Source organism: Molothrus ater, chromosome 4, assembly GCF_012460135.2.
Source record: "Molothrus ater isolate BHLD 08-10-18 breed brown headed cowbird chromosome 4, BPBGC_Mater_1.1, whole genome shotgun sequence".
Lineage (NCBI taxonomy): Eukaryota > Metazoa > Chordata > Aves > Passeriformes > Icteridae > Molothrus > Molothrus ater.
This window is the reverse complement of record NC_050481.2, coordinates 71,279,495-71,291,553: the sequence shown is the minus strand read 5'-3', so window position 1 is coordinate 71,291,553 and position 12,059 is coordinate 71,279,495. Positions and strand designations below refer to the sequence as shown.

General features: G+C 44.2%; 1 protein-coding gene across 1 annotated transcript in view; it reads right to left on the bottom strand.

The window, feature by feature from the left end:
• ATRN (attractin) overlaps nt 1–12,059 on the bottom strand; it is a 157,896-nt gene that overhangs the window by 31,628 nt on the left and 114,209 nt on the right. Inside the window, exons 25-26 of the mRNA XM_054514571.1 lie at nt 11,607–11,668; nt 1,556–1,634 (exon numbers count right to left, since the gene is read on the bottom strand). Coding sequence (XP_054370546.1) covers nt 1,556–1,634; nt 11,607–11,668 — 141 coding nt within the window. The remainder of the gene's footprint in view (nt 1–1,555; nt 1,635–11,606; nt 11,669–12,059) is intronic.

Here is a 12,059-nt window from a genome sequence, read left to right as displayed (position 1 = left end):
CTTCAGAGAATACAAAAAACCTCAAAGACTTCCATTATTTCCAAGATTAAGGGTTATCTGTTTGAAAAGCAATGATTATATTCTGCAGTGAGTTCACCAGTAAAAGCAGAAACATCTGAAGCAGAAAGAGAAAGAAGAGGAGAAGAGTTATCAGACATCATCCTGCTTTATTACCAGAGAGGAGCTCCTCATACGGAATAAATTCATATGATTCACACCACTGCACTGCAAAGTACAACCAGCTACAGATCTCTGAAGATATGCAGGAAACAGGGACTAGCAAAGAATTCCAACACCGTAAAAATTAATCCCCCAAATCCTCTTGATCAACTCCTACATGGGAACAAACCACTCTTGAACACAGCAGTGACACAGGTGGGTCTGCAGCTGCCAAGAGCTTCAGCCCAGCAGGACAGCTGGGAGGAAAACCTAGAGGAATGGGCAGATCCCACCTGAAAATCCCAAAGCAGGGGAGAAACATGCCCCATTCCTTAGGGAACCTGGCCTCAGGTGATGACAAAGAGATAACTGTATACAGAAAGCGCACATGGACTCGCTCGAATGATGGCTGCCTTCTCTCATTTTGCATAGAAATAAACAGACTAACACAAGACAAAGCTCCTAAACATAACTCCAGGTGCAGCCCAGGCCAAGCTGTGATAGCTGCACGTTCCATGCTCCTAGCACACCAAACAAACCTGATGGGTGTGTGGGCAGCTGCTTGTGGCACCCAGAACTGCCCTACAGACACAACTGGTGCACGTGGGCATTGGTGCTGAGAAATGGGGACTGAGGACACGTCCTCTGTGCCACAGCAATTGGCCACCTCACCTGAGTCACCCTGAGTGCTCTGGGTGCAACAGGAGAGCAGGCTCCACTGAGAGAGAAGCAAGAAAGGAAGGGTAGTGAACAAAAATAAATCGGGGATAAACAAGGAGGAACCAGATTTTGGGGGTGTAAAGCACTAAGTTATTTACATGATGCAAACACAAAGGATGTGAAGCTCATTTGGACCATGGGTAGGTGAAGAGGAAAAAACTTTGGCTCTAAAATTCACATTTTTAAGGAGTAAGCTCCTGGGCGGCTTCCCCATCTTTTTCTTATGCCCCTAATGTTCCAGGGGGAAAAAAACCAACCACCCAAAATATCTGAATAAGATTTAATTTTAAAATGGGGATTTACCTTCCTTTTTTAATGTATTACACAAGAGCTAATGTTTCTATTTTTTATTTCCTATTTTGAAACAGATATAAAGAATCTCCTAGTTTATGTGGTTTGGTACTTATGCTGTCTAGAAACAGAAGTTCTCGGAATTCAGGATATTCACCCCTATTTTTTTGGTGCTTCACAGAAACTGCAGCATCAGGATACTAATATAACATAATTTGTCACTGAAACTGTAATCAAAAATACGCTAAAGGCCTAAATAGCAGCATTAACTGAATTAGCTTAGCCTTCAATTTAAGGTTAATGTGATGCATATGTGAATAAATATGCATCTAGGGAGAACAACTATTAAGAAGTCATTTAGGGAACAATACTTTATCCCTCTCACCTCTCTCCGTCGTGATGCCCAGCAACTTTGTTTGATCTTCCAAACCACAGCTGCCACCAGGAGCAATGACAGGAAACAACTGGAAAGGAAAAAAAATTAGAAAATAATATTTTATTGCTCTTGGTCATAACGCACTGGCAGCTGAAAAACTCTAGGAAATGCAAAGTTAAGTGAAAAGTTTGTACATTAGAAATACACCAAAGAAAGATAATCAAGCACAGTTCAGTGCTTCTGATACCCAGTGAGGAATGACACACTTATTTTCATTATTTATATTGTTCTTTCAAAGTTCCTTATCTGACTTCCATAAATGACAGTAAGGCTGAAAGATTTAATCAGATTTAAAAAGCCACTATTGCCTATCTCTGGTGGTATTTTAAGTGAGAGGATAACCCCCAAGAAGAAAAGCCTTGAGAGAAGTAGAGAAAATTGATTATTATTTCCTTTCCAAATTACAAAAATAAGATACAGTGTAGAGCAGGCAGGCTGCTGCAGAGCTACAGGCATTTCTGGATTTCCCCAAATCTGTACTGGTTTTCTTCATCAAAAGAGGAGGGGAAAAGGATGAATGAATATATCAATTTCTGGTGAAAATGCAGGGAAGCAGATATAATAAAAAAGAGTAGTAGGAATAATAATAATCATTATTATAATAATTACAATAATAACCGACTGTATTGACAGATATGATTTTATCACACTGAATCCTTAATGAGCAACTTCAAGACACACAAGCTAAGATTAAAATCTGAGCCCCAGAGGAAGCCTCCTTCCTCAAGGACAGCACTGATGGGTGACAGAAAACATCTCCAAAGCCTCCCCAACTTCCAGCATGTATTGAAAGACAGGTTACAGGAAAGTCTCCACGGAAGGAAGATTTTTTAATCAGAGCAGGTGACTCACGTGCCTAGCTGCAGCATTCCCAGTGACCATGGGCTCTGGATGCTCCCACAGGGCTTTCTCTCCAAGAGAGAACCTGCCCAGGGCTGCAGGGAGGCACGCAGGACTGCACCCTGCCAGGAGGGGACAGGGCCAGGACTCTGCGCCAGGGAACAGACAGGAGGAGAGCAACGGCCTCAGCGGAGCCTCAGCATGGGCAGGCGGGAAATTCCTTCATGGGAAGGGGGGTCAGGCCTTGGGACTGCCCAGGGCAGGGCTGGAGTCCCCATCCCTGGGGGAATTTTACAGCCCTGTGGATGTGGCCCTTGGGGACATGGGGCAGCGGGGGCAGGGCTTGAACTTGCTGATCTCAGAGGGCTTTTCCAACCTAAATGATTCTGCGATGCTATGACTTGGAAATGCCTATAATTTAACACCAGGACAGACAGCAGGAACCATTCCCTGAGAAATGCAAAAGGTGAGGAGACAGTTCTTGTTGCCATATCACCATCTACACACTTTGTGATATGAAACCTCCATGGATGGGGCACAGACACCCAAAGGCAGCCAGTCAGTGATGGGATTGCATTTTTCAGGCTTAGATATGCACAGAAATATGCTTCACTGTCATACAGCATATAATATTTAAAAATATGCACTTGTTTGACTTGCATGGCCCTGGCACAGTGCCCAGAGCAGCTGGGGCTGCCCCTGGATCCCTGGCAGTGCCCAAGGCCAGGCTGGACACTGGGGCTGGAGCACCTGGACAGTGCTGGGTGTCCCTGCCCACAGGACTGGATGGGCTTTAAGGTCCCTTCCAACACAAAGCATTCCATGATTTTATGATTTCAGATGCAGTTTATGTGCAACATGAGCTGCTGCCAGGGCTCACCAGTGTTCACCTCCTCAGTACACCTTTATTTGGAGAAACAAGATGGAAATCCAAAGGGCAGAGGAAAATGCCAGCAGTGCCAAAAATGCCATTCATCTCAAGCACCCCTGTTAAGTTACCCATTTCAGAGGAGTTTCTCAGGAGGTCAGGCATACAGATGAACTCGCACTGTGCCACCCTCAGCCACAAAGTCAGTGAGGTCTCCACCTTTACACAACAACACACTCCAGTCTCGTGTATCCATCAGACAGCTCCAGAAATACAGCAAATGGAAGACACGCATCAAAGCATGCTGAACTGCTGTAAGGATGGCCCCTTTTTAGGAAAAAAGTGACCTCAGCAATGAAAACTGTTGGACCTCTTATTTTGGGTCAATTTTATAGAATCACAGAACCTATGTTGGAAAAGACCTCTAAGATCATCAAGTCCAACCATTATTAACTCAGCACTGCCAAGGCTACCACTAAACCACGTCCCCACATGCCACATTTTTGTGGCACCGTAAATATGTGTCCCTACATATTATTTACTCCTTTGGAGAAGAAAGCTAGAGCGGAGAACTAAGAGGATCATCTTTACTACTAAATCCCCTTTCCAAAATGCAACACTGCATAAGTCTGCACGTTCCAGAGCCCTTCACTGGTTTCTCTTTCCTGCCCATTTCTGGCACCACAGCCAAGACTTCTTCAGAAAATACAGAGAGGAATTAACAATTAAAGACTAATAAAAACTTCTCCTAAAACACTCACCACAGTACCCTTGTATTTCAAAGGAACAGCACCATACATCTTTGTATTGTCACAAGGAGGCAGCAAATACCCACAAAAGCTATAAAATCACTAAGGAAATATATTTTCCCCCTTGAACTAACATCCCTTGGAAGCCCTTGGGGAGAAATAAAAGGCAGAGCCCACTGCAGTCCATCACCTGCTGGAAGAGCCCCAGGGGTTGAGCAAAGTCAATATCTATTGTTGCATTTACTCAGCCTAAACCGTCCTGAAATAAGTTAAAAGACCTGATGTGAGCATCAGTAGCTTTGAAGAAGGGTTTTTCCAACTTTCTCTGGAAAGCAACTCTCTAGGTATGGAAGCAGCAGAAAGAAGCAGCTGCATGCAGAGAGAGAGGTGCTGGGAAATGATTTGGAGTGAGAGCTGAGGCTGGCACAGTCCTGGGTAGAGCTGTGCTCTGTCCTGCTCTCTCAACAGCTTCACACACATCTCTGCCATGAATGTCCACCCGCTTACAAATGACTTTCAAAATCAACATTTACTGCAGGATTTGCTTTGTCCTCTCCTTCTCTTTTTTTCTCCAAAAATAACAGCCTACCAAGAGCATCCTTCATCCCAGAAATCCCTCTTCACCCAAGTCTCCTCTCTGCAGCTTCCCCCATCTCAAATGGCTCCAGGCAGAGCTCAGAGCCCCTGGCAGGGCCTGCAGGGGCTCCAGGAGAGCTGCAGAGGGGCTGGGGACAAGGCCTGCAGGGACAGGAGCCAGGGAATGGCTCCCACTGGGAAAGGGGAGATTGGGCTGGGATCTTGGCAAGGAATTCCTGCCTGGGCTGGAATTCCCAGATTTGCTGGGGCTGTCCCTGGATCCCTGGCAGTGCCCAAGGCCAGGCTGGACACTGGGGCTGGAGCACCTGGGACAGTGGGAGGTGTCCCTGCCATGGCACAGGGTGCAACAAGGGGATCTTTAAGTTTCCTTCCAACCCAAACTATTCTGTATTTCTGTCAACTGTTGGATTTCCATTTTCCCATAGCCTGTGACACGTCCAGTTTGAGACCAGTTAAATTTTTCCAACAGAGAAGAAAGAAACCAGCAAACTCAGGTGTGGAACCAGAGTGGAAGGAAAAAGAACCATGAAGAGCCACCTAACACCCTGGGAAGTTTCATCCCAGGGAAATTTGAACATGACTCCATTTCAACCAGGTTCTACCAAGCAGAGCTTCCAATGGCTCACACAGTTATAAAAAATTCTGCTTACACAGTATAAATATTGCAATGCAGGGAGGAGATACATTTAAATTTTATGGAGAATAGTCTATTTGGCAAATAGCTTTAATAATTCATTCTTAACTATTAATTAGATTATTTAAGTCCAATAAATGAGCAATGTGGTTATAAATAATCTCTCCTCAGCTGGCCTCAACACACACACGGAACCTCAGCTGATCAGCCTTCAGGCTACACAGGGTATTCCCACAGTGACACAAAAACCTGAACTTAAACACACTGTCTGGTTTTATTCTGGACTTTAATCTCCTTTTCCACAGAGAGAATATTCTCTCCACGCCTGGTATCCTTAAAGCTTTTCAAACAAGTACACTTTCATTTTTAGATGTCTGGAAAACTCCATCAGCACTTTACTGTGATGCATTCTCAGGAGGAGAGAAGAAAATCCATCTGGTGTATTAGGGCCCAATTATTAAACCTTCGTGAAATGTTTATCCACATCAGAATTGCTTGTAAAAAATGGCAGCTTTAAACACCAAAATGTACAGCAGCCCCACTGCTAATGTGCTTTAACATATACAGGTCACTTAATAATTTCAGAAAGCACTGCCATGATTACTAGAAACACAGCCCAAGTTATTTTGATGAATTAGAAGCTATTTAAGTGCTATTTACCAGTACATTTTAATATGCTAGAGAGCTACAGGACACATTTTAAAGTACTGGATGCATTAATCCTTGAAATAATTGGAACAAGTGTATAACATGCACGTGGTTGGTGCCAAACAGCTGCCTGCAGCGCACCAAGCTAGATTCCTGACCTCATCCTTCTGCTGAAGATGGCACAAGGCTCAAGAAGCCACAGCTCACCCTGGTCATGGCAGAGGAGGGCAGTGGAGGCAGGGAAGGGCTGGAGTACAGGAGCACGGGTTAAACCCAGGTGGAAATGAAGCAGTGCAAAGCCACTCAGCCCCCTTCCTTCTCCCCCACCCTGGAGGTGTGGGGAGGAAAATCAGATGTAAAATTTGTAGGCTGAGAGAAGAACAGTTTAATAAAGGAAAACAAAATAAAATACACTAAATAGCTAATAATAACAATGATATTTAAAAGAGAAATGAAAGAAACCAACCAAACAGCTGATGCGCAATAAAACTGCCCAGCACCTGCTGACCCAGATCAGAGCCCTGCAGGTAACTCCCCCAGTTTACACACTGGGCATGATGCTCTGAGCTGTGGAATATCCATCTGACCAGCTGGGCTCATCTGCCCCAGCTATGATCCCTCCCAGTTTGAGTAACTCCTCACTGGCAGAGCAAGAGAAAAAAAAAAAAAAAAAACTTCTGAGAAACACAACTTAGCAAAACCCAAATAGCAACACCCATCAGTGTATTATCAACATTACTCTAACTGAACCCAAAACACAGCACTAGAACAGCTCCTGAGAAGAAATTAACTCTATCCCAGCCAAAACCAGGACAGCAAGTCTGATGAGAAGCAGCTGAGGGAGCCGGGCAGGGGCTGCAGAGGCCCTGAGGGAGCCGGGCAGGGGCTGCAGAGTCCCTGAGGGAGCCGGGCAGGGGCTGCAGAGTCCCTGAGGGAGCCGGGCAGGGGCTCAGCCTGGAGCAAAGGAGGCTCAGGGGGCCCTTGTGGCTCTGCACAGCTCCTGCCAGGAGGGCACAGCCGGGGGGATTTGGGATCTTATCCCAGGGAACAGGGACAGGAGCAGAGGGAACGGCCTCAGGGGAGCTCAGGGTGGGCACTGGGGACATTCCTCATGGAAAGGGCAGGGCTGGTGTCCCCATCCCTGCAGGGATTTCACAGCCCTTTGGATGTGGCACTTGGGGACATGGGGCAGTGCTGGCAGTGCTGGGGGAGTGCTTGAACTCACTGATCTCAGAGGGCTGTTCCAACCCCAATGATCTTATGATTCTATTCTATGATTATGGAGGATGAAGTAAAGAGTGCTGAGAACATGAAAAGAAGGAAGCTATGGACGCTGAACTGTTAATCTTCTTCATTTTGTTAGAAATAATGTGAAGATATTCCCAAGTTCTTCCTTTTTCTAAGGAAAAAAAAAAACAAACAAGGGATTCAGCCTGTATTTTAAGCATCTATTTAATAAGGCCATTTGTGCTGCAGTAAAAAATTATTTAATAAGCAACAAGAGTAAATAAAATATCTGCAGCATAACTACAGATTTGAATTACTGCAGGAGGCCATTCCCACTTAATGAAAACACTAGGAAAACACATATATTTAGGGAAAACAATATACCACACATAAAACCATCTGCCTGAGTCTTGTACTCAGCAAACAGTTCTCCTGCTCAAGTTTTTCTGAGGAATGAGTCCAATTATTTGTATCAAACTAAAACTACACCATTTCCATTTGATATTCAGACCCTAATGGGGCACATGAGGTTTGATGTGCCACCACAAAAACACTAAACTGGCAGCTTTTGTCCCATTTGTGCAACAACACCCATTTCTCTAACAATCATAGTAAGGCTTCAGTGGGACATGTAGGATCATGGAATCACACACTGCTTTGGGCTGGGAGGGACCTCATATCCAGCTTCAACCACCCTGCATGGGCAGCAACACCTCCCCCTAGACAGCAGCAGACACTGGACTCCCTTAGAAAGGGGTTTCAAGGACAGATAATGAAGACAAGACAAACAGCAGGCAAGAAACAAAATGAGCTGTGCATGTGAGAAGCAGCAGAGAAGTGCAGTAGAAGACACCTGAGGTATTTGGTACATCCATGTAGTAAAGCTTAGGATGAGATCACAGAATGGAATCATGGAATGGTTTGGTTTGGAGAGACCTTAAAAGGCCCTCTAGTCCAACCCCCCTGCCATGAGCAGGAACATCTTCAGCCAGGTCAGATGGCTCAGAGCCCTGTCCAGCCTGGAGTGGAATGTTTCAGTGATGGGGTACCCACCCCTCCTCTGGGAAGCCTACTCCGGTGTCTCACCACCCTCAGCACAAAAGATTTCTTCCCTGATTAAGTCTTAATAGACCCTCTTTCAATTTAAAGTCGTCATCCTTTGTTACATCACTACAGGTCCCACTGAAATGTCCATCCCCATCTTCCTTTGAGCTCCTTTTAAGGATGTAGAGATCCCAATAAGGTCTCTCAAGTGCTCTCTGGGCCAAAGGTTGAAGGGAAGAAAAGGAAAAGGAAAGAATGAAAGAAGGGAAGAGAAAGAACAAGGGGGAAAGATTATTGGGCAATAATATGTGCTTACAAGGCCACAAATATTTTTACATCTTCTGTACATAAAGGTATGCTGGTGATTAGTACCTGTGATAGGTGTGCTGCCAGACAGATTTTTTGGAAGATAAGGAAGCACAGATATGAATAAAAAGTGTTCACTAGAAATTGTCAAAATAGCTCAAACTATGTGCTGAAAGACAGCTGTACAATCTGTAAATTAAAGAGCTGTGTTATGAAAAGCAGAGAGGAGGAAAGAGAAAGCCCAGTTTCCTTGCAGTTCATTAGCTTTGCAAAGGTTAACAATGGTTGGAATATCATTTCTCCTCTGGCTCTGATTATAATGCAATATTAACGACCTCGGAACTTCACCGTTCTACCCAACCTTTATCCACTGACATTTTCTTACCTTAAAATAACATATTCATGTGTACAAATTAAGGCTGTGTCATATACAGCCCCCTGCCTGGCTTGGTGCTGAACTCCAGGAATCCAACAGCCCCTCTAAATGTGAGGCACAGCCCTCTGATCAGAGTAGCCAGCTCCTAAATGAAATGAAACCCAGTCCTGTGTCCTGCTCCACACTACCTGGTGCTGTCTGAATGCATGACCAGGTTCCTGCTTTTCCATGCCCCTGGCACCCCACAGGCAGCCCAGCCAGTGCCTGGGATATCAAAACTCAGCAGTGCTGGGCTGTGGCAAGCCCACAGCTCTCTGCAAGGACTGCACTGACCTAATTCATCTCAAATGCCAGCAGTGACACTGAAAATCCCCCGGGTCCCTCTCAGGTGCTCCACACAGCTCAAGGCACAGATGATGCCTCCAGCTGCACAGCAGAAAAGCCCCAAGCCCCACCCAATCTGGCCTTGGACACTTCCAGGGATGGGGCAGCCACAGCTGCTCTGGGCAACTCAGGCATTTCCTGCAGAACAGCAAAATGAAGCAACACCCTTAAATGTGCAAACAGAAAGCCTCTAAACATCTGTTTTCCAGAAGAACATCTCTTTAGGTCTCCATTACACCTAAGACATTGATACATATCCCAGGTTTTGAGTTTGGTGTTAATGATACCAACTGGTTTTAGGTTTTCACAAAGTGTTTTCCTTGCCTCTATTTTAGGGAGCAAATTCTCAGCCAACTGTTGCTGATTAACAGCACAGGGGGCTCTCAGGTATTAGTTATTTATGGTCTGCCTTGGATCCCACAGTAATTATGAAATGTGCCCTAGAGCATTAAAAATGCAAATGTTTCAATAGTTTCCCCTACACCCAGTGAGATGAATCACACTGTTCTAATCCACTGGTTAATTAGGGAGTTATGGTGACTGTAAAATAAAACACCTGCAGAGAAGCTTAGGAGTAGTGAAAGAATCAAAGAATTTCTAGCACATCATAAATGCTTAAGCAGAAAACACCTGTAAACTGTCTTCTCCCAAATCCACATGTTCTTATTCCTCTGGCTTGTTAGGATGTTAAATAATATTGCAACATTACTTCTCAAGGAGAGCCATGTGATAACAGTGATGGAGGAAAGGGAACTCGCAGCCTTTGGACATGTATGTTCAGCTGCATGTGCCCACTGAGACACACTGAGATCTTCTGCTTTAACCTGGGACTGGAATCATGCAAGGATTTGGGTTGGAAGGGACCTTAAATCCCACCCAGTGCCACCCCCCTGCCAGGGCAGGGACACCTCCCAGTGTCCCAGGCTGCTCCAGCCCCAATGTCCAGCCTGGCCTTGGGCACTGCCAGGGATCCAGGGGCAGCCACAGCTGCTCTGGGAATCTCTTCAAACAATGAATCTGGAGCAATCCTTCATCCTGAGGAGTTTAAACCCTCATGTGTAGATGTAGCTGGGTCTGTAAAGCACTAATTGGACAGGTTTTGTGGTGCAGATTTATCTTACACAATTAGAAAAGAACTAAGGAACCAACTGCTTCCCTGTTCATTTTCCTAATAAGCAATTACCCTGCCACAAAGATTTTTAGGGAAGATGTTGACTGTGATTAATTCAGCAAAACAAATGATTAGGCCTGAGCCAGGAGTAACCACCTACTCTGCTCCAATGGCAGGAGGTGGTGATTCTGATTCCCAGGGATCAAACCTACTGCTTCCCAGGAACTGCACTAAGGCAGATTCTACTCTCTAAAAGCTCCATATGAAAAAAAAATTGATATAAACCACTTGTCTGAAAGGTCTGTCTGGAGCTTCTTGCTTTAATTAAATTTAGCATGAAATCTAAAGCAAGATATTAATCCCACTGCTCATTTTATACCAGGCATAATATTGCCTACTTTAGAACAGGCTGTGAGACCTGGAGTAGTGTTTACTCCATGTACATCCCTCCTGTAGGACTCCTTATAGATCAGGTATTGGTTTCCACTTCTGGAGTATTAGCAGTCCCTAGAACAGAGGCCAATACGCTGGATTTTGAAGCTTTGAGGTGAGGGCCTGCTGTGCTTTGGAAGTGTTTCACCTCTTTGTTAGGTTTGTATTTTTTAGAGGAATGAAGAGGAGACAAGTATTGAAATGGCTTCTGCTGGGTCCCACTCTGAGGGAATCATCAGCTCACTTGACACTAAGAAATTAACTTAGAGCTGTGTGTGAAAACCAGAAGAATTTGGCTTCCACTGAACTGTAACATATGTTTGTATTTAAACTGATATACTTTCAGAGTTCAGTTTAAAATCAAAAGGTGGTACCTGAAGAACTGGAAACTACTCCAGACTTAACTCTTTGCAAAATAACTCTCCTGGTTTATGGCTGGTGCCTGACAAGGTGTGACAACCTGCAGTAAGTCACACACAGCTGTGGCAAGTCAATGTTTTCTACACCCTCTCAAAAGGAACTTCTCCTTCTACAAAAGCCTCTCCCAGCCCCATCCTCCCTTTCCCTGCATGCACTGGCATCATGCATTGGAAAAGATGCACAGACAAATAATTTTCTTAACACAATTCCTAATTAAACATTTAAATCAGAGTGAAGATTTCCATTTTCTAGGCTGTGCTGTAAGCAGGATGTTCAAGTTAAAGAAAGCCAGACCAAGCAGAACCCAAACTCTGAAGCCCAGAACCTAAAGAAGTAACATTTAGCTGTTTTAAATGAAAAGTACCTGAAAAATGTCACAAAGAACTGCACCAGGTCCATAAAGTTGCTGTGCTGTGAGAATGCAATCTGCAAAAAAAAAGCAAATGCTTTCTGTTACTTACTGGAAAGAAAATTCATATTTCAAGATATGTAAAAAGGATTTAAAATGACAATGAAAAGCAGATTTACTCGGATCAATTCATATTTTTCAACACTGTTTTTGAAAAAGAACGGAAATGTTCTGAGGGAAAAGAAAATAAATTATAACTTCGTATTGTTTTGAAAACATATATCCCAGAAATGAAGCTGAACAAGTAACCCTGTCTCCCAGCCACGTTCCAAGGAATATTCTTCAGTGCACACTAAAGAAAACACAACTTCAAAAACTTAGAACAGAGGTTTCACAGAGCTGCAAATAATCTTTAATTAAAAGTGAAAATCTTTAATTATTGTTTACACACCAACCCAAAATTTAATT